Below are 22,725 nucleotides of genomic sequence, written 5' to 3'. Positions count from 1 at the left end.
TTAAAAAAAAATCTATGCCCAGCCTTAATTCCAGTGCACCCCTACCCTGGGCTTGCCACAGTGTGACCCAGCCCAGAGAGTACAGGGGAAGGGTCCTTGCTCACCGATGTCCTCCTTTCCCAAAGGCAAGGACTTCACTTTCTGCTGGTTCTGCCAACCCACAGTCCCTTTCCTGGCTGCCACATGGTAGGAGGAATGCCCACAGTGCACCTTAGTCCTACAAGGACCTTGTCCCTAACAGGTAGAGCTTGTCCTAATAAGCAGGGCTCCACTGACCACATGGTACATAGACCCCTCTCTCCCATAACAAGGGGCATGGGGCAGGGGGCGGGGGAGCAGGCAAGCAAGAAGCTTGGGAAACATACGCGCGCGCACACACACACACACACACACACACACAGCCCCAGCAAACGCCAGGCCGGGTCACCACCCATTGCTTCCCTTCCCTGGTGCCCGTGCCAGCCCCACCTGAGCTCATCCAGACACAGGAGGGGTGGGGCCTGTGGGCTATCAGCCACGTGTAGGGCCTGGAGGGGAAGAGGGAGGGAGGGTGGGAGGGCCAGGTGCTGCTCTTCAGGCAGGTCTGAAGGTGAACTGCACCTCCCCCTTGAGCAGTCTTGGTCCCAGGAGTCAGGAGTGAACACAGCCGTCTGCCGGCCCTGGACACCAGGTATGTGCCTTTATTCTTTAAGGATAAGAGAGGAAGACTCAGCACCTTCACCAACCTCATTTAACCCTTTGTCCTCAGCTTCTCCACGTGTCCTGGGGCTCCAAGTGAAGGTGGAGAGAAAGGGGAGGAGGCCGTAGATGACAGAGAGATGGTCTCAGGACCACAGACCCCAGAGTTCAGTGCTTTAAGAGCAGGAAATCTGTACCCTTCGGTGTACAGATGAGAGAACCAAGGTCCAGGGCTGGGGTGGAAAGAGGCTTGCCCAAGATCACAGAGACTTGGGAAGGGAATGGACAGAGAACCCAGGCCTCCTGCCTCCCAGCCCACAGCACGAAGCCTGTCCCTGAGCCCCCATGCTGGGCCATTCAGAGGCTGCCAGGAATGGGGGGGGGGGGGGCATGGCCATCCGAGGGTCTGCTTTAGTGAGTCTGGGATGGGAAAATCAGAAGCCACTCTTCAAGGATGGGGGTGGGGTGGGGATGGGCTGTAGAGGCAAAATGCTTTGGAGAGGAGGCTCAGGCTTCACCTTCTGTCGCCCTCCCCCTTTGCTGACCTGGGCTCATAATAGGAGGGAGAGAGTAAGTCAATGAAACGGAAACAGGGATTTGCCAAGGTATCAGGATCCCCCTGCCTCCGGAGCCCTTGGAAACAAAGTTATTTGAGTCCAAATCAGAAAGGGGAATATAGGGGAAGGACCTATGAATAGGGCAGAGCTGGCTGGAGCCCTATACACCCCCAACACATACAGAAGCAGGTGTGCGCGCACACACACACACACACACACACACACACACACACGAGTCTGGAGCCCCAGCAACCCTCACCTTTACCTTAGAGCAGGAAAGAAAGAGCTAGAGAGTGGGCTGGTGAGGGTGTCCAAGAATAAAGGAGTGAGACCCAGCCCCTGCCCTGGAAATGTTCAAAGTGAGAAGACAGTTTGAACAAGACCCTGAGGGGCTACCTGCCTTTCACTCAATCCCAGGCCTGTCCCACTGGGTTCCAGAATCCCAGAAGGAGCAGATGTGAAATGGGTCTTAACTCTGAAGCAGTAACACAAGTTTAAGAGTTTGGGACTGTGGAGCCAAGACCACCCAGGCTCGAAACTACTGGGTTCAAACCCCATTTCCACCAGTGGATTCTGCAGGCTCTATGACCTGAGTCAAATCCCTGAGCCTCTCCAGCCCCATAGTAATAGTACCCTCCTCATGGAGCCAAGGAGAAAATGAGATGAGTACATTTTAAGCTCCATTATTATTATATCCCCATCATACAGATGGGACAACTGAGGCCCATAGGGGAAAGGGTAGCGGTTTTCCAATCAGTAAGCAGGCATCCCGAGTGATAACCCCAGCCCACAATGTGCTCTGCAAAGTCAGTAACCCCAGGCTCCTCTGTGGGGCCCAGCCAAAAACCCCTCAGGGTGCACTGAGATCCTGCCCCAGTAAACTCAGGCCACTTGGAGCATGTGAGGAAAGAGCCACAGCTCCGCGTCCTCGGTTGCTCCTAGGAAGGAGCTCAGAGGACTATTCCTTTCCACTGCCATTTATAGACATCCTTCCCAAGCTTGGGATGCACCGCCCCTTCCAGGCCCCAGCCAAGGAGAAGTCTGGCAACAGAGCTTACAGGAACCATGGGGGACAAGGGAGACTGGCTTTTCTCATTAATTTGCTGTGTGACCTTGGGCAAATCGTACACCCTCTCTGGACCTCAGATATCCCTCTGCATTTGAACTCCATGCGATAAGGGAGTTAAGAATCCCAAGTCCCGCAGCCTGGGTTTGAATCTCAGCTCTACTTTTCTGGATGTGTGACCTATGCAGATTCCTTAACCTCTCTGAGTCTCAGTTTCTTCACCTGTAAAATGGACTAGTTAATAGAGATACAACAATTCCTAGTGATGTGGGGGATTCAAATAGTTACCACGTGTAAAACACATAGGTGAGAGCTTGGCACATGCCGAGTGCTCAGTAAACGGGAGCTATGATTACTATTATGAAAGTGTTATACTCTACATAAGCCCTTCTTTCCAAGTATTTAGAATTTCCCAGATGCTTTCACTCACCGATTCCACACCTCTCTCTGGGAGGGTACAGGGCAGGAATTCTTGTTCTCAGCTCACAGACGAGGAAACTGAGGGTCAGAGTTACACCTTACAGAGCTGTTTGAGCTGGGACTTGAATCTGAATCTTCAGACTCCACAGTTTGCATTTGCCCTAGACTGGTGTCTATGCCTTCTCCAGCCCTGGCGTCTGATGTGATGATGGAGGCATTTTGAAAAGAGGGAGAAGTAGAGTCAGGGGGTGTTGTGGGGCACACAGTGAGGCTCAGGGCTAGCAGTGGTCGTACAACCAGCAAGTCCCCTCTCCTTACAGTTTTCTTGGCAGCCCCAATCCCAGAACCTGTCACCACCTACCCAGCCCAACCTATAAGAAACTACTAACATGTGGCATTAAGGCTAGACAACAAGGAGAACTTTCCACACTAAGGGAAACACGGAAGTCAGAACTCCCTTTCCCAAATGAGCCCACAGGGAATGATTATCAACTGATGATGTCACTGCCAAGCTCAGAACTATTCTGTGGCTCCTCATTGCCCTCAGGGTGCAGCAGGCACTACAGAGCCCAGCCTACATCTGCAGGGTCTGGCCAGCCTGCCTCCCCCCACCTCATCTTTCCCCCCATCCAACTAGGTGCTCTCTGTTTCTCAGATGCTCAGTAATACCTAGTGATGTCCCCTGCCCACTAGGGCCCTGAACATACCTGTCTCTTCACCCTACCTGCCTTGCTCAGCTAGCTCCTGCTTTTCCTTGTTGTCTCCCTTTACATGTCCCTTCCTCCAGGAAGTCCTCCCTGACCTCCACACCAGTGCCTACAGAGTCTCCTCGCTTTGCCTCTTCCCTGGTAACCCTGTTTAGAATTGCTCACCTGCTTGCTTGTCTGTTTCACCAATTGGCCCACATGCAGTAGCAGCTAAATACAGGGTTTCTGACATCAGGCAGGCTGAGGTCCTGTCCTGCTCTGATACTTGTTGGCCGTATGACCCTTGGGCGGGTAACTGACCTCTCTGTCTCTCCAGTCACACATCATAAAATGGAAAATAATAGTATCTACCTCATATGGTTGTTAGGAGGAGTTTAAATGGCTTTCTGTGTAATATGTGTGCATAGTAATTACTCAATAAATATTAGCTAGTATTTATTTAATAAATAAGGCTGTGACATAGTAGATATTCAATAACCTCTCACTAAAAGAGATTTTCTTTAAGAATCACTTACATAATGCTTTTTATGTGTCACGCACTGTTCTAAGTATGCTACAAATCTTAACTCATTTTACAGATCAGGAAAACTGAGGTACAGAGAAGTTAATTAACTTGTCCAACATTGTACAGCTACTAAGTAGTAGAGCCAGGATGCAAACCCAGACAGTCTGGCTCCAGTATCCTTGCTTCTTATTTTATCATTATTTTTTAAATACTTATTAAGTAATCTCAACACCCAACATGCCACCCAAACTCACAACCCTGAGATCAAGAGTCACATGCTCTTCCGACTGAGCCAGCCAGGCGCCACTCCACCCCCACCCCCACCCCTGCCAGTATCCATGCTTTTAATGAATGAATAAATAAGCCTGTGCCTTGTGGGGAGGGGTGGCAGGGGCTTCATCTACCAAAGTTACTCAGTTCCCAACCTTGGTATCTTTCAGGTCCTGGGAGCTTCCGGTTGGCAAGCGACATCTCTGGGGTGTAACTGAGGCTGATTTGAAACCAGAGGTAAACCGACAGTCACTGGCCCCACCATGTCGCAAGTGATGTCCAGCCCCCTGCTGGCAGGAGGCCATGCAGTCAGCCTGACTCCCTGTGAAGAACCCAGGAGGGTCCTGCACCCAGCACCCAGCCCCAGCCTGCCACCCCAGTGTCCTTACTACACCACAGAAGGCTGGGGAGCCCAGGCCCTGATGGCCCCTACACCCAACAAGGGGCCCCCCAGCAGGCTCCAGCAAGGCCCACAGACTGGGGCCAAAGCCAGCTGCCTCCTACAGTCCCCTGCTGAGCAGGCCTCAGAGGCCCTGGAGGACCTTGACTCCTACATTGACTTCTCACTGGAGAGCCTCAACCAGATGATTCTGGAACTGGACCCCACCTTCCAGCTGCTCCCCCCAGGAGCCGGTACGCCCTGGGCCGAACCCACCCAGAGCATTACCACAAAGAAAAAGAAAGATGAGCCTGAAGCCTTGGGTAAGGACGTGGGGCACAGTGCCAGGAGGGGGGACCAGACCTCATGAGGAAGAAGGACTTTTTCCAACAAATCAGAGGAGCAGGAGACTATGTCCTATTGGGAGGTGCTGTGCAGCCCTAAACAAGTTACTTAACCTCTGTTTTCTCTCCTGTATAAAGGAGATAAATACAAGTTTCCCTCACTATCCAATTCTATTTTATTACTGAGTTTGGAAAGGTGATGGATACCTGTTTTATGCGATTTTTCAGACTTTAAATAAGCTACTATATATAAGAATTTCATACAATGCCATGCAGTAAATAAGAGCTTGATAAATGTGGAATCCCTGAACCTCACCGTTCTATGGTATATCTCTTGAGGTCCTAACCCCGGTCCCCTGAAACTCTTGTAGGATTGCTCTCTGGGCCCCTGTTGCTGTTTAGGGGAGTATCTCTCTGGGGAGTCCCAAGCTGGAAGTAGAGTCACAGAGGTCAGTCTACTTAGGGCAGAACCCTGCTGTGTCTCAGGGGTGGTGTGCTGGTAAATGTCTAACACCTAGCTCCACGATGGGATGGGAGAGAGCCCTGATTTGAAACATCTGCCACCAGGACCGATTTCAAACTATCAACATGATGTCACTGAATGTAGCACTGGAAAGACATGCCTGTACAAGGCCGTTATTGTATTTATAGTATTTCTATTATACAATACAATAGATATTAATAACCTCAAGAATATAGATGATAGTGGAGTGCCTGGCTGGCTCAGTCAGAAGAGCATGTGACTCTTGATCTCAGGGTCGTGAATCTGAGCCCCACGTTGGGCGTAGAGATTACTTAAATAAACAAAACTTTTTAAAAATAGAGTATAGATTATAGGAAAACAATTGGAATGTGGTGAGTTGTATTTATTACTTTTGTTTTTATCATAAGTTATTTCGTTGTAAGTTTGCATGATTAAAAAAATGTTTAATGTTTATTTATATTTTGAGAAAGAGAGAGACAGTGCAAGTGGGGGAGGGGCAGACAGAGAGGGAGACACAGAATCGGAATTAGGCTCCAGGCTCTGAGGTGTCAGCACAGAGCACGACGCGGGGCTCCAACCCATGAGATCATGACCTGAGCCGAAGTCGGATGCCCAACCGACTGAGCCACCCAGGCGCCCCTATATAATTTGATTTTTAATCATTTCTAAGTTTAGAACTCGGCTGGACAAAATCTGAAAAATTTAACAATCAGCTCCCATGGACTGGTACAACTAACTTCAATATACCACCACATCTAAGGAATTCTAGAAATCCCTACATCTGGTGTCCGTTTCCCCAACAAAGAGTTTCAAGTATACTCTGAGGATAAGGATCAAGAAGCAGCAGCCCCATTAGATAGGCCAGAAGACTGAGATCTCCAGGGCGTTAAACATGGATTAAGGGGTACAATTAGGATTAGAGATAGGGTCCATAAGAATTTCTACTTATTGAATGCTTATTATGTCCAAGCACTGTGCTGAGCCCCTTACAGGAGAACATTTAATCCTCCCAATCTATTCCCATGAAACAGTTTCTGCCCATTTTACAGATGAAAAAACTGAGGCTGATGGACTTCAGTAAGGAGCCAGTCCAGCCTAATCACTGGAGGTGGACACACCTTATACAAGCTATTGACTTCACTTCTTTGTCTCCTACTCCTCGTCTGTAAAACAGAGACGAGTTCTTACCTCAAAGGGGGTTGCAGGGATTAAAAGAAATAACACTTGTTGAGGGTTTATCACAAATCCTGGCACACTGTTAGTCATTATGAATGACAGCTGGGTTTTTTCTTAATTTTTTTTAACATTTATTCATTTTTGAGAGTGAGAGAGACAGAGCATGAGCGGGGGAGGGGCAGAGAGAGAGGGAGACACAGAATCAGAAGCAGGATCCAGGCTCCAAGCTGTCAGCACAGGGCCCGACGCGGGGCTCGAACTCACAGACTGCGAGATCATGACCTGAGCGGAAGTCGGATGCTCAACTGACTGAGCCACCCAGGCACCCCACAGCTGTTTTAATTAAACACTGGGGTTGCATTTAGGACCAGCCCCAGGATAGGTTCAGGGTCTGGGGCGGAGGTGAGCCCAGCACCCAGGTCCTCTGGTGCCCGAGTTCCCAGCCTCCAGCCTGCCTCCTCCCCCTCCCATTGAGCATTGCCGACCAGGGCTGTTATAAGAACCACCTGTATGCCCCCAAGATCTTCCTGCTTCTGGAGGCCAGTCACAGGCATGTCTCTGCAGGGAAGGTCGCTTGGGTCTAATTACCATTGGCAGGAGCAAGCCCAGGGCTTTAATGTTCATGCCCCAAGGCAGGGGTTCCACACATTCAAGGCCAGCTGGGGCAAGACCAGTCTCTGTGGAGCATCCACATGTATGGGGTGGGGACGCTGACAACCAGGCCCTTTCTCCAGGGGCCAAAGGTCAGTAGTCTGGAAGCTCAGATGCTCTGAGCTATGTCCACCTGACTCTGGGTAGCAGAGGGGTTTGGGGAATGAGTGGGCAGCCAACAGTGGTCAGAGGGTCCTGATGAAGCCCCCCAGCTCTGCCCTAGCCTCTTGTGATGGAATAAGAAAATACTCTCTCTAACCTCCACCTGAATGGCAGTGATGCCTGGGAGCTCACTACCTCCTGAGAGAGCCAACATAGTCAGCTCCCAGTTAGACTGTGATCACTAATAGCACATCACTGTGATGGGTGGCACCTGTCTCATGGATCTCCACCTGCCGAAACCCTCGCCTCAGACCACCACTCCTGGTGACAGCAATTGCCAGCCCATGGCAGCATAGCTAATTCTGGGCACAGTGGTGAGTTCTCATTGGGCCAAAGGTATCCAAATGTGTGGGATGCCCCACCTTTGCCTCTCATCCCTCCTTCTCTTGGGGTGTCAAAGGGAATTGTGGTGCTAGCGGAAGTTTACTGTTTCTCTTTGTCCTCACTTGGCAAAATTAGACATTAAGCGTCGGCGATCCTATGTTTCTCCCTTCCCTAAATGTACATAGATTTTGTAGTGCATGATCTCAGCATCGACCCTGTGAAGGAAATAGTGGCAGGCTCATTTCACAAATGAGAAAATGAGGCTCAGGGAGAAGAAGAAGTAATGACCCATGGTCACACAGCCAGTGAGTCACAGGCCAGGCCTCAAAGCCCAGGCTTCTGGCCTCCAGAGGCTGTGTTCTTGCCTTTCTCTCTTTGGTGCTAGTTTCCTGCCCTCCAGAGCTTTGAAGAACAAATCTGTTTGGAGGCAGCCTGAGGGCTCCTCTTCTGGGGTTCCACCTCCCCCCAGTACTCACACACCTCCCCCACCTCCCCTGCCCCTGCCCCTTCCTTCAGACTTACCCTGGGTGGGGGTGGGGGGATGGGGTGGGGCATCCCACCAGGAGGATGGCTTCTCCAAGCAAACACCATATCCATCTCCAACACCCCTCCCCATCTTTGGAACAGGAGCCCACATTTCATTTTCCAGCAATTTCTGCCAGGCAAGGCTGTTTGCCAATCCCAAGTGAAGGGTGTTTAATAACTATCTCTCTGCCCCCCACCCACGTGCCCCCTTCCACCAGCCCAGCTTGGTGCTGGCGCCTGCATCCACCCAGCACTGCTCAGACTTGCCCCATGGGCCTGTAAACAGCGGCTGCACCCTGGGGAGGGTGTGGGGGCCTCCACTCCCCCAGCCACATGCACCTCAGGGCAGCAGGGAGAGGTGACTCACAGCTCCAGGACTCCTTCCGTCCTCCCTTCCCAACCCTACTCTGCAGTCCCCAAGAAAGGCCTTTGGTTGGTGTTTGGATGACCCAGTGAGTAGGAAGCTCAGAGCTTCACCAGGCCAAGAGACCCTCTCCAAAGCAGCCAAGGACTTCTCACAAGGACCAGGCCTTGGGAAAGTGTCCTGAGGAGCCCCTCCTCCTGGAAGGGGCCCCCGAAACTGAGCACAGGAGCAGGAGTCAGATTCCTCCGCTCCCTGGCTGTGTGGCATTGGATAACTCACTCAACCTTTCTGAGCCTTGATTTCTCATCTGTTATATGGAATAACATTTTTTACTTCAACGGAGTTGTTGTGAGGATTAAATGAGCCAATACAGGTAATGTGTTTGCAACAGCGCTGGCACACAGCACTCAATAAATACCAGCCTTCATTAAAAAATTATGCAATAAATGCCAGCTCCATTGCCACATTTCTCTGAGCCTCAGTTTCCTCCTCTGTAAAAGCAATGGTTGCTGGCATTGAGCATAAGGGCCGAGAGGATTACGGGTATAAGCACTATAAAGTCCTATAAAAACAGAAGTTGTGCTTGCCAACCTTCCGAAAGAATCCACCCCATTCCAAGACCTCTACTTTTTCAGAACCCACAATACATTGTGCGCCAAATCGTCTTCTCTTGCCCTCAGCAGTAGGACTTCCACTTTAGCTAGACAGTGTCAGCCATCTGACCAATACTGGCCTCAAAAAGCAGGCACTCAGGAGAAGTTCCCTGAAGCCCACCATGCGCCAAGCTCCAGGCATCGTTCATCAATGTATTTTATCCTTACCAAAATCTCGGGAGGTTGGTTTTAGATCCCCACTTTGCAAATGAGGACACTGAGGCTCACAGTGGTTAGGAACGTTACCTGATGCCTCTTGGCGGGAAAGTGGCAAAGCCAGGATTCACACCCAGGTTTGTCTGACGACAAAGCCAGGCCTGTTCCTCTACCCCTTGGAACAGCATGCTCAGGTCAGCCTCCCAACCCCCCTCATCTGATGTAATCTTCCACCTCCACCCCAGCCCAAAGCAGGCTCAGACAGAGGCAGTAACCGCCAGCAGGCTCAGAGGTCCTACCTGGGAGCGGGCTGGGGCAGGCAGGGATTCCACAGTCATGGTGGGCGGGAGTTGGTGCATGTGCCAAAGCCCAAGGGGGTGGGAGGCCGGCAGACAGGAGCTGAAGGTGCAGTTTCCCGCTGACTTTGCCCCAGTTTCCATCCTGGGAAGCCAGAAGCAGGACTCAACAGGCCTCCAGGAGGGAGCAGCTAGGTAGCCCCCCCCCCCCCCACACACCTTCCACCACCTTTGCTGGAACAGCACCAAGGACAGTTCCCTTCCCCCAGGTCAGGACCAGGGGTGTCCATACTCACCCTGGAGAAAACCACCCAGTGCCCCACTCCAGGGAGGAGCAATTTCTCAGAACAAGAGTCCTGGATGCCCCCATTGGGAAAAGGAAAGAGCACTGGAGTGAGCCACCACCCTGGGGCATGTTTAATATCCAACAACTGTGCACCAGCTAGAAGCATGACCTGGGAGGTCCACAGCTTGATAATGTAGCAAACCCTACCTTCTGGGAGCTCCTGCTCTAAAGCGGACTTCTCAAAACTCTAAAGTGCACTCAGATTCCAGGGAGTCTTGCTAAAATGCAGACTCTGATTCAGCAGGCTTGCGGTGGAAACAGATTATACGAATCTTACCAGCTCCCAGGTAAAGTGGTGGTGCTGGGCTGGGCTGGGGGCCACAATGGTGTGGCTTGGTGCACATTGGAACCAGCTGGGGGACTAAACAAACAACCTGAGCTGTGGGTCTATACCAAATATTCTGATCTATTTGGCACAAGGTGTAGCCTTGGGCATTAGGACTTTTAAAAGCTCATCAGATGAGTCTAATGTGCCACCAAGCTTGAGACCCCCTGCCTTCATTGTAGACACAGATGTAGAAACACCCTTCAAACACCCTGACCAATGGAGGCATCAGAAAATGTGACTGGCACACTCCAAAAAGCAGTCATTTCAACCTGGGGAGGGGGACATTCACTCAGGAAAAGATTCCCTAGTTTAAAAGATTTATGTGCCAAGAACAGTGCTATGTCTCCATCTTGTCTCATCCTTACTGTAACACAAAGAGGCTGGGTATAGTCACCCCATTTACAGGTGTGGAAGCCAAGGTTCTAGTTGCTGAAGTCCTTTGGCCAAGTTCTGTGATAGTAAGTGGCAGAGTCAGATCTGAAACGCAGGTCTGTCAGATTCCAAGACCTGTGTTCATTCCACTGCATCTCCACATGAAAGGAAGATATCACAAAGAGGGTGACTTTGAAACAGTGCCTAGAAGGTGGAGCTGGGTGCTAATCCTAATCCAGCAAACTCCTCCTCCCTGAGCCTGTTTCTACATTGGTCTAAAAGAGGAGAGACCAGATGGGCTTGAGGACTCTTCCAGCATTCCTGTTCTGTGAATACAGGCTCCCAGGTTTCATCGATGCTCTGCTCTCTCCCCAGACATAAAGTACATCGAGGTGACCTCCACCAGATCAAGGTGCCATGATGGCCCCCAGCGCTGCTCCAGCCCATCTGTCACTCCACCCTTCGGCTCCCCGCGCAGTGGTGGTCTCCTCCTTTCCAGAGACATCCCTCGAGAAACTCGAAGCAGCAGCGAGAGCCTCATCTTCTCTGGGAGCCAGGGCAGGGGGCACCAGCGCCCCCCTCCCCACTGTGGGGCTCCCTCCTCTCATTCCCCACCCTCTCCCAGCATCTCCATCCCCTGCATGGGGAACAAGACGTCAGGCCCCCATGGCTTGGGCTCTCCACTGGTGGCTTCTCCAGGCTTGGAGAAGGGGCTGGGGGGCCTGGCCCCACAGCGGGGCAGCAGGGTCTCTGTATTGTCAGCCAGCCCAGCATCCGACATCAGCTATGTGTTTGGAAGGTAGGTCACTCCCATCATAGCTTCTGATATTGCCTCCACAACACACACACACACACACACACACACACACACACACACAGATCCTAAAATAGATGGGCACCCTGCTCTATCTGAGCAAAATCAGGATGTGTACCAAAAACATGACTGAATATTCTCTTTTACGCCATCACAGCCATTTGGACCTCAAGCTTTCCTCAAGCACTTAGAACATAACTCAATATACAAAGATTTTTATTCATGCCTACCTCTTGGGAAAAGAACTGATGAGGCTTACCTGCATCCTTTTCCAGCATTCATACAACCCATCTCAAGGAAGAGAGCTCTTTTTTCAACCTCAAAACACAAGGGCATAAATAAAATTTGGGGGCTTAGGGAAAACCATTTAGGAAAGGAAAGCCTCCCTCCTCTTTATTGCTAGCAAGACCTAGGAGGAGGGAGGCCGACCTGCCTGAGCATTATTCCTAATTGCCACAGCCCCGTGTGCAGGCCTCACAGTGGAGCTGCACACACAGACACCCTGCCCAGGAGGACCAAACTGCAGGACCTCTGTCCCCCACACCGACTCCAAAGCTGCTGTGCCAAGGCAGTCGTTGGCAAGGAGGTTGGGATTCCACAGCCATGGCCGTTGGCATGGGCCTCTGAGCTCAGAGAGAAGTCTGGCTGGATGCAGAGCTGGCCCCCTCCTCTTCCTCCAGCTGGGGAGCTCCCTCTGCATCCACCGTAGACACGGTTCAGCCTGGGTCCAGCCTGCGTGCAAAGCTCTTGGGAGTATTGGGGTGCTTGTGTGATAGCTGTCAGAACTTCCTGGCTGGGAAGGCAGAGGGAATCCGGTCCAGCCCAAGCCCACATGACCTGCAAGGAATCAGCTCATTGGCTACTTTAAGTGACCAAAGACTTGGCAGTACAGAGATATCTCTGTACCCTTCAGCATCCCTTGGGGATCAAGTGGGCATGCACTTTGTCCTGGGCTATGGGGAATGGAGTATACAATACTCTGTTTAACCAGAACTCTAGGCCCCGAGTGTCCACTCTGACATCCTAACACCCTGCCTGTCTGGTGCCATCCCTGCAGCAGCCAGTCCCTCCTCCACTCCAGCATCTCCAGCCATCAGTCATCTTCTAGGTCCTTGGAAAGCCCAGCCAGCTCTTCCTCCAGTCTCCACAGCCTTGGCCAAGTGTCCCTGTGCACGAAAGCCAGTGACTTCCAGGTCCCCAGCAACCCCACTGCAAGCATGGGCCAGCCCAGAGCAACCCACTCCCCACCACTGGCCAAGGAGCATGCTAGCAGCTGCCCACCCTCCATCACCAACTCCATGGTGGACATACCCATCGTGCTGATCAACGGCTGCCCAGAACCAGGGTCTCCTCCATCCCAGCCGACCCCAGGACACCAGGACTTTGTCCGACCCGGGGCCACTTCTTCCGGCCACTCCTGTCCGGCCACCAGGAGCCACAGCCAGACCCTGCCAGATGCCCCTCTTACCACATCCTCGGAGGGTATGTTGTAAATCAATACTTAAACCGTTGTGAAGTTTGGCTTGGGGGAATAGATAAAACATCAGTGGGTTTCTGCAATAGCAAGTCAACACGCTGAATACCTACTGTGTGCCAAGCACTTTGCCAAGTAGTAGGGACAGAGAGATGGCCACAGTCTAGAAAGAGATACAAAAGCCAAGGAATCCGTGTAGAGTAGGATAAACACAGAAGTAAAGAGATGTCCTAAGTCTTGGGGGGGTCACAGAGGGAGGAGTGATCCTTTTAGTCTGAAAAACTGGGAAAGCTCCTCAGAGGACGTGACATCTGAGCTGAATCTGGAAAGTGGATGGAGTCTGTAGCCAGAGCAGGAGAGGAGGGGCATTCCCAGCAGAGGGAACAGCAAGTCCACAGTCATGAAGGTGTAGAGGCACATGCATGTTTAGGAAATGACTGCAGTGTTGGGTGTGGGGTCAAGTCATTGAGTAATCTGGGGCCAGATTGGGAAAGGCCTTGAACCCCAGGCTAGAGTGGATTTTACCCGTTAGGCCACGGGGGCCTTAGCAGAGCGTCTCAATCGAGAGAGTGATGGGGTCGGAGGTGCACGTTTGATTGATCACTCTGGCAGAGGAACTGTAGGGAGAGCTGTTTTGGTTTGGTTTTCATCACGAAGTGGTCCAGACAAGCTATAATGGGGGCCTGAACCAGGGCAGGGCAGGGCAGTGGAGGAGAGAGGACGGAGCCAAGAGACCCTCGGGATATGAAAACAGCAGGCTTGATGACTAACCCACAAGAGGGAGAGGGAGAAGGAGAGTCAGTCCTACCTCTGACGTTCATGGATGACGAGCACACAGAGGGCTGACCGAGACAATGCATTCCAATTCAGACAGCTAAAAACCACAAAACAGCAAACACCCTCCTTCCCGTAGTCTGTGACTACAGGCATCCAAAAAGAACAAAACCAGCCAGAACCCAAAGCAGGAAACACAGAGGCACAGCCTTAGCACCCACGGGGTACATCTCTCCAGAGTAAAGCTCTTGCACAGCCCCCGGGGACACTGTCCCTGCTCTGGCCTCATTCAGTCACCTGCTTCCTGAGGCTTCTCAGCCCTCACTCAGCCACAAGCATCAGGGTGACTCCTGGGGGGTGTGATGTTCACTCTGGCCCACGCTGCCATTCAGGGAGCCATGTCAATGTAAGCAAGAGAAAATGGTATGACGGGTGTGCTTTGAATCTGCTCTGATCGTTTTCCCAGGGCAAATCGTTTGCAGATTTTAGTACTTTTTTTTTTATAATGAGTTACTCTCAACCGGCCATAACACACCTTTTTAAGATGCCAAAATTGAGAACCACAGCTCTCTGTCTTAGGGGACCCGGGAAAATGGCCATTCTGTCATTTCAAAAAGCACATTTACTTAGCCTGGTAATATTCCCATCCTGGTTTGGTGATGCCCCAGGATATCACTAATTATACCCTGGAACCTTATCAAATTCTGCAAACAATTCTCAAAATAAAATCCATGCTAATCGCCTAGGCTATTGGAGTATTAAAGACCCTCAGAGGCTGGTTAGTACATTCGGTCCTCTCTGGGCTTCAGGAGCAAAACAATTGTCCCAAATCAGAGTCAGGAATCCTGTCTCCTGACTTCTTCTGCACAGGCTCATCGGCCCAGATCTGCTGCTTTCTTTTCCTCAACCTTTTCTTTCAATTTCTTTTCCAACCCCCCCCCCCAAGACACTTGTAGGATTCTTAAGGAGGAAGAGAGGGTAAAATCAAACAGATGATGCATCTCAGAATCTCTTATTTATCCCTTCTTTCGGTCCACACCAGACAACACTAGATTTGAGAAACTGTTTCTCATTAAACTGAGATTTTTATCTGTTTGTGATTCATTACCAAGGATACAAGGGGAGACTCCTAAGTCCTACATGTGCCAAGTCCTGGAATTCTTCTGTTGGATTTTGCCTCTTGCAGGACGTTGGAGATACAATGGGGTTGGGGTAGGGTGGGGCAGGTTGAACGGGACCACTGCACAGAGGAGGGGGGAGGGTCTCTCAGCTCCCCTCTGTCCAGCCTACAGGGTCCACCCTCTCTGTCTCCAGGTGCCCCCAGGGACATGCAGCCCACGATGAAGTTTGTGATGGACACATCTAAATACTGGTTTAAGCCAAGCATCACCCGGGAACAAGGTAAAAGGAAGCACTGTGTTTCAACGGAGGAGTGACCCAAGAGTCTGGGTTCCCCACATTGTATCAGGCATATGGGGCCCTGGGTCATGTTAGGGGAGGGAAAGACAAATGGTAGGTCCAGGGAAGGGGGTTATCCTGTGAACCTCTTGTCTCGAGGAAATAGAGACTGCAGCAGGAAGGGTAGAGATTAGATAATAGAAAGGACTTCCTGGGAACAAAAAGTGATTCTGTAATGTCTGCTCTATGAAGACCTAAGGGGGCTGGGGGACAGAGGGTGTCCAGAAGAGAGGGAGGAGGGTGCGGTTAACTGTCTCTGACCCAAGGATTGTTCCAGCAATCGAGCTGCTGAGGAAGGAGGAGCCAGGGGCTTTCGTCGTGAGGGACAGTTCTTCCTACCGAGGTTCCTTCGGCCTTGCCTTGAAGGTGCATGAGGCTCCTGCACCTGCCCAGAACCGATCAGGTACGCACCGGTCTCTGTCCTCACTCAAGACCTCGCAGACGCAATGGAGTGTGGTAGGCTTTAGTCCCAGCTCTGCTGCTGCCTTGCAGCAGGCCTGTAATGACAGCTGGGAGGACGGTCCACCTCAGGGCTCTCCCAGCTGCCTTCCTGCAGGGGGACTCTAGAAGGAGCTCCTTCTACGGCAAGCCTAAGCTGCTTCTGCCTCCCGGAGTCCCCAGGTTCCCCGCTCTGCTCTCCTGGGGGGCCAGAGAGGAAGTTCCCAGCCCCTCTCCAGGATCCTCTCCTCTGGGCGCCCACCTCTGTCCAGACCAGATTTACTGCGAAGGAACCTAAGGTAGTCATAACGTGTGTGCCCTAGCTTATGATATGTGTGTGACAGTTTATCACATGTGATAGCTTATCACACGCTTTCCCGTGGCCTCACACACAACACACACAGCTGTGGGGCATCCACCCTACACCAGGATACCTCGCTGGGAAGACAGATAGAGACAGATCATATCATTATAGTACAAGGTACCTAAGTACCAGCCCCTCACCAAACCCCAGAATTGCAGCTGTCACGCGACGAACAGATGAGGTAAATGGGGCTCCGAGAATTAGCTGATGACCCCCCAGAGCAAGGATGAAAACCCCAAATGCATGCTCTCTACACCACACCTCTCTGTCTAAATAAGAAAGTGATCTCTGGGTGGCGTTGGTTGTCAAGGAGCCTTGCCAGCGAGCACAGAGAGGAGGAAGCCAGGGGCTGGTGAGAACAAGCAGACGGACATTGTTCACCCTCCAGGGCCAGCCTGGCGTCAGCAGGACCGTCTAGTGGAGAATAATAGCCCCTGGGAAGGAGTGGGTAGGGGGAGAGAGAAATCAGGCTGAGGCGTTAAAATCTGATTTGAGTAGTCATTGAGAACCAACCCCCGTAGCTCTTGAAACCAAGAGAAGGATCTCCTGAGAGAATTACTGGACACAGAAGCCTTTGAGCAAAGGCGTTGACACCTCCTTTGTGGGAGGCCTTGAAGACAGGGTTCTTACCAGCAGTCCCACCCACAGCCAGGGGGATGGACAAGTTCACCTCTGGACGGACCAGGAGGAGGCAGGTCAGGGAATGAGATGGTCAGCGTTAGGCCAACCCTGGATTCTGGAACTCCCATCCACACGCACTCTTTCTTCTTTCTTTGTCCAGGTGAGGACAACAGTGACCTCATCCGCCACTTCCTCATTGAGTCTTCTGCCAAAGGGGTGCATCTCAAAGGAGCAGATGAGGAGCCTTACTTTGGTGAGCGTCTCCGGCCTGCAGGCCCCGGGGTGGGCCCTGCCCTTCCGGGCCGGGAGGCTGGTCGGGGACAGGCCTTCTCACACAGAGCTGCCCGTCTCCTTGCAGGGAGCCTCTCTGCCTTTGTGTGCCAGCATTCCATCATGGCTCTGGCCCTGCCCTGCAAACTCAGCATCCCGCAGAAAGGTGGGTGTGGGCCCCAGAGAGGCAGCATCGGGGCACTGGGCCTGTGTGTTCCTACTACAAAGGCTCCTAGTGGTCACATCTCACCTTATTTATGGATCAGTGTCACAGTTAAAAGTGCTTTGTCTAGCAACCATTCGGCATCGCCACTTCCTGGCTTGAGGAGGTTGACCTTTCTGAGCCTCTGCTTCCTCCTCTACAAAATGGGGACAGCCGTCATCATACCACAACTGTGTCAAATAGGTGTTATCCTCATTTCACAGATAAGAAAAAGGGGGCTCAAGGGGCTGAGTAATTCACCCCAAGGTATACAGATCATACATCAAACCGAGACCAGGAAGTCCCATCCGGAGCCTACAGCCCAGTAGGCTGGTGAGCCGGACTAGACGATCTCAGGGTGTGCAGGAGGAGCAGCAGGGCGGTTCTGGGAGAGGAGTCGGGGCAGGGGAAGCTGCCAGTGTGGTGATGTGGAGGGCCTCCCTACTTTCTGAAAAGAAAGGCCTGGGTTTGGGAAGGGCCTGAAAGAAGGGAGGAGGTCAGAGGCTCCTGAGGGTCAGGTGATTACAGCAGATCCAGGGGCTGGAGGAGTGAGGAGGAAAAGGAGGGATCAAAAGACTTGCAAGCTAGGCATCTGGGGAGCCCCAAGTGGCCCCGTTTGTCCGATTACAGTAATCACTCCAGGTTCCTCAGCGGCTTGTTTCCTGAAGGTGGGGGCGGAGGTGGGAGAGGTTCAAAGGGATTAATGTTCCTAAGAGAAGGGTCCGTTCACTCCGCCCCCGCCCCCTCCGGGGCCTGTTCTTTGCTTTGGCTCAGAATTGGGAGGTGGAGAAGCCTCAGACCCTGCTACAGGCAGCCGGGCCTCCTGCCTAAAGAAATCCGCAGGTGAGTGGCATGGAGGAGGCTCCAGTCTTGGCTATGCCCCCGCGGGCACCTCCCAGCCCCACACTCACTCACATGGGCATACAGGCCCGCACATGTTCCCATCACAGCTTTATTTCTTCATCCTTACAAAGGTGCCCCGGTTCTCCCCATCCCTGTAAACCCGGAGGTGAAAGGCCGCAGGCCTGGGTGGTGCGGGCAGTGGGCAGAAGACAGGGAGGTGGGTGAGGCTTACATCCCATCCTGCACACATATGGGCACATGTGGACATGCTGAGGTCTCTCTGGTCCTGAGGGACCTGCCCTGGAGGTGGTCTGTGGGTCTGGGATCCTCTGTGGAGTGTCAGGTCCGAGTCTTGGGGGTTTCCAAGGGGGAAAGGTCGTTCGTCTTCTCGTCCAGAGGCCAGGCACAGATCAGCCCTTGTCTGAGTGACAGCTCCTGCAACGGGCCCTTCCCCATCCTTGTCTTCTCCACCTTCTCTTGACAATGAACCAGGGCCCCAGGGTGGGTGGAGGTCGAGGCAGTGCCACCCATGCTTCTGGACAGAAGGAAGGTTTGTCTGGACATCCCTAACATAGGGCAACAGCCCCTCCTTTACTCCACCCTGAGGGCCAGAGGCCAGAGCAATGCAAAGCCACAGATGATCCCGAAGTCCTCTGGGACTGGTCCTCTGCATGGTGGATCCTGGCAGGGCCCAAGCACAGCATTTACCTTCCACAGGCTGCCATGCCCTGTACTTGACCTCCGTGAGTGTAGAGACCCTGAGCGGAGCCCTGGCCGTGCGGAAGGCCATCTCAACCACCTTTGAGAGGGACGTCCTCCCCACACCAACCGTGGTCCACTTCAAAGTCACCGAGCAAGGCATCACCCTGACGGATGTCCAGAGGAAGTAAGGGACTTCCCTTGCCCTGGGGCTGCTGGGCTGGGCAGGGGGAAGTGGAGGGGATGGCTGAGACGGCCATGGATCAGTGATGAAAGTAAGATTCAGGATCGTGGACCCAACGTGGTCAGTGACTTGCTGAGTGACTCCAGGCAAGTTCCCTGCCTTCTCTGAGCCTCACACCAATGACCTCCTACCAAAGTCCCCCTTCCCTATGATCAACAGAGATGGAATTAACCAGGATTCACTGGGCACTGGTTAAATCTGCATCCATTGATGGCACATCTGCAAAAGGCCAGACTCTGGCTGCCCACTGGGACACAGTGGATGAGATCACTCCTTCCCCAGGCTTAGGGCTTCACAGTCTAGCAGGAGCCCGGTCCTGGGCTGGAGGAACAAGAGATGAGCAAGATGCCATTACGATCTTCAAGCAGTTACATGACACAGTGGGCGTGGGGTGGGGAGAGGGTAAAAAACCCCAATATGTAGGACACAAGGCAGATTCACTCCATGACTGGAAAGAAGTGCCAACGTGTGCCCCAGGGCCCAGCAGGGCAGGCTGTAAGGGTCTAGCTGGGAGGTTTCTTAGAGAGCAGGGCATGTGACCTCCGGGAGAGCTGGAGATGATGGAGGTAGGACATGGCCCTGGGATAGGCTCTCATCAGCTCTCCTTCTCTCCCTGCCTCTTCCAGGGTGTTTTTCCGGCGCCATTACCCTCTCACCACCATCCGCTTCTGTGGCATGGACCCCGAGCAACGGAAGTGAGTTCAAGGCTGGGCTGAACTCAGGAAAGCCATCCAGGGCCTAGCTGCCCACTGGGGTTCCTTGCTGACTCTGGGACTGGGATCACAGACAGAGCCTGTGAGCCTCGAGGGGCCAGGAGCAACGGGATGAGGGCAGGGTGGGACCCCGTGGGGTGTGGACGCAGTTGGCCATGCTCCCCTCGCTGCTCAGCCAGAGTCCTGCGGAATGCAGAGAGGTCTCAGTACTCATAAATGTCCATCTTCCTTTCCCACAGGTGGCAAAAATATTGCAAGCCCTCCTGGTAAGGCCTTCCTGTGCACTGTCAGTCACCATAAAAGGTCTCCCTGGGGCAGGGCCTGGGACCCAACAGGAAAAGGGAGTTACAGAGGAGGGAGCCCCTGTCCTGATCTTAAGAGAGCCCATGGTTTTGATGGGGTGGCACCAGCCCCAGTCCTCAGAGAGCCTCCAGTCTGAAGGAGGAGTCATGAGCCTGGGAGCCCCCAGTCTAATGCAGGAGGCACAGGGTCTAACCTCAGGGAGCTTTAAACTATAGGGATGCCCAATCTGATGGTCAAAACACATCCTTGCCCTCAGGAACCTCCCACTAGGATGAGGAATACACAGGTCCTGTCCTCAGAGCCCCCCCCCCAATTCAAAATGAGGGAAACTTAGATCTTGAGGAGGAGGAGGCATATCCTATCCTCAGCGAGCTGGGGAAGGGGCAGCGGGGGAGTACTGTATTTGCTAAGATCACCTCTCCTAACCTCTCTGGGCCCCACCACCTCACTCAGCCTGTGCTCTCCCACCAGGATCTTTGGATTTGTGGCCAAGAGCCAGACAGAGTCCCAGGAGAATGTATGCCACCTGTTCGCAGAGTATGACACGGTCCAGTCGGCCTCCCAGGTCCTCAGCCTCGTGGGTACTCTGCTGCAGGACACAGAGAAGATGTAGGGGGAGGGAGCTCCCTCTGCACCTTCCCAGACATCCCATCATACACTGATGAGCCAATCTATTGGACTGGAGGAGAGAGATACCACACCTTGGTGAAACCCTTGAAACCCTGTGACCTTCATCAGTGACCTTCAGCCAGACCCCACTGTGTCTCGGTTTCCTCAACCAAATAAGGAGGCCATAGACAGGACCAGCTGTTCTCAGACTTTGGTGGGCATCTTAACAAGTTCCCTGTGATCCTGAAGCACACCCACACCTGAGGACCACATGGAAACAACCTCTGAAGACCCTGGACTCCATCAACGTGGAGACTACCAACACAGCAGCTTGAGTTAGAGACGTGTGACCCTCTGTCGTGGCAAACAGCAGGTGCTGGGTCAGGACCCATGCTCCCCTAGCTCAAGGCTGACCTGGGAAAGATGGTCTGCAAGAATTGACCAAAGGAGGAATGGACTGACTCTATTTCCCTCCATATCCGTTTCTTCCACCCCCACCCCCCTGCCACTTCTGCAATTGCTTCTTGGGCAGCTGTTCCCAGGACAAAGCAGGATCTGCCTGCCCTGGATTCTTTAGGCCAATGTGGCCATGATTGTCAGGGCAGCTTAGCAAGGGGAAACTTGGCCCTATGGTCAGAGACCACCCAGCTGTCCTCACATTCCCGATGTCTAATCCCCGCACTGCAAATGAGTATCAGCCCCATGTTTTCTTTCAATTTTTTGGTTAGCAAGTGTCCTCCAGCTGGTGTCACAACTGCCCTAATGCTCCTTATGCAACCCACAGGAGGGAGGTGGGGGCCGGGAGACCCGACACAAGGGTCAGCTTTCTCTGGTTCTGCCTCAGCCCCAGTCTTGTTGAGTGTCCCCTGGTCCCGAAAACACACTCATAGAGAAACGCGGACAAGTGTGCACAGCAGTAGGGCATCAACTGGCCTTCCAGCCACACGGGGGCAGCAGAGAGTCATGAATGCAAACAGCCAGCCAACTCCAGAGGCCTGGAGAAGCTGGGCGGTCTTTCTCCCACCCCACTTCCATCAAGACTCCCAAGAAGCTGGAATAGTTTGTCTAACAGGCCTGGGGTCCTAAGAAAACCACAACATGAGGATGGAAGAGGCTCGGAGAAGAAGCCCACTTTTGTTCTACCAGGAGCAAGTGCCTGCCTCCTCCCAGCTGTGGGCCCTGCCACCGCATCATTATCATTATCTTTGGCCAAAGCTGAGCCTGACAGATTATGGTTTCAACCCAGGCAGCCAAACTGGACTGAGGCTGCCCTGGGCTGGAGGGACTGGCTGAGAGCAGCCCACCCAGCCTGTGCTCAGGCACTGCCCCAACCCTGGAGAGTACAAAACACTGGACAAGGTTCTCGAGGTCACAGTGGCCAAGTTCTCAAGGTTATATTCAGGTGGCTGGCAGAGACCCCTTTTACCCATGGGTGCCTGTGTAGTTCCCATGGAAAATAAAATTTCTGTCTTGGCATAACGGTTGGTTCTAAGGCAATCAGGGCTGCCCCCTCAGAGGTGGAGACCTACACAGAGAGGCGACCTGAGTTGGCAGGCAATGACAGTGTCCTAGAGAAGACTGCATTTGCCACACTCCCTCCTACTCCCCTGGCCACAGCAGTACAGTAGCCACTGGCTTCCCTTCATAAACCATCTCTTAAACCATTCATGTGGTGTTCACCACATTTCTGGCATACTCGGTTTTCTTCTTCACCTTCACCTTGCCTACCATTATGCCAGGAAGACGGAGAGTTGAGATTTTGCCCGTGTCCCAGGGCTGAAGGTGAGTGTGTGTAGCCCCCCCGATGGATTCCAAGGTCTCACTCGGGCTCCCTGAGGGACGAGAGGCAGGTGAAACATGGGCAGCTCAAGGGGAGTCTGGAAGAGTCTCTGAACCCAGATGAGCCCCGGGCTACCAACTCAGCCCTGGAGAAATGGACAATGGCTTCATCATTTCATCCTGGGCTGGGGCGGGCGGGGGGAGCATTCTACCATTAGCTTCTGCCAGTTGGCAATTGGCAGTCCAAGTCTGGCCAGATGGTACAGGAGGGGCCTCGGGAAATCCACTTTCTTAGAGACCCTTAAGAAGGGGGGCTGCTGCTTCTGTTTAGGCTGAGCTCTATGACCCAGTGGCAGG

At 52.8% G+C, this 22,725-nt stretch overlaps 1 protein-coding gene across 2 annotated transcripts; it reads left to right on the top strand.

Annotated features, from left to right (window-relative positions):
• Positions 1–558: 558 nt before the first annotated feature.
• On the top strand, positions 559–22,068 carry TNS4 (tensin 4). Of its 2 annotated transcripts, XM_006940328.4 has the most exons (13): positions 559–670; positions 4,374–4,905; positions 11,139–11,562; positions 12,635–13,059; positions 15,140–15,226; positions 15,561–15,686; positions 16,867–16,959; positions 17,065–17,142; positions 17,953–18,021; positions 18,739–18,907; positions 19,591–19,659; positions 19,917–19,943; positions 20,452–22,068. In XM_006940328.4, exons 2-13 carry the CDS (start codon positions 4,467–4,469, stop codon positions 20,591–20,593), a joined length of 2,148 nt encoding a protein of 715 aa, XP_006940390.1. In that variant the 5' UTR covers positions 559–670; positions 4,374–4,466; the 3' UTR covers positions 20,594–22,068. The 2 variants fall into 2 exon arrangements, with proteins under 2 accessions (XP_006940390.1, XP_019673399.1); XM_019817840.3 differs by lacking the exon at positions 19,917–19,943.
• Positions 22,069–22,725: the final 657 nt, after the last annotated feature.

Source organism: Felis catus, chromosome E1 (genome assembly GCF_018350175.1).
Source record: "Felis catus isolate Fca126 chromosome E1, F.catus_Fca126_mat1.0, whole genome shotgun sequence".
NCBI lineage: Eukaryota > Metazoa > Chordata > Mammalia > Carnivora > Felidae > Felis > Felis catus.
The sequence above is the reverse complement of the archived record's forward strand: the minus strand, read 5'-3'. Positions and strand labels throughout refer to the sequence as shown.

Excerpts from the sequence above, each read along its gene's own strand:
- TNS4 (XM_006940328.4), top strand. The coding sequence starts at position 4,467 with ATGTCGCAAGTGATGTCCAGCCCCCTGCTGGCAGGAGGCCATGCAGTC. Across the intron at positions 11,563-12,634 it reads ATCAGCTATGTGTTTGGAAG|CAGCCAGTCCCTCCTCCACT; the intron begins GTAGGTCACTCC and ends CCATCCCTGCAG. Across the intron at positions 17,143-17,952 it reads ACTCAGCATCCCGCAGAAAG|AATTGGGAGGTGGAGAAGCC; the intron begins GTGGGTGTGGGC and ends GCTTTGGCTCAG.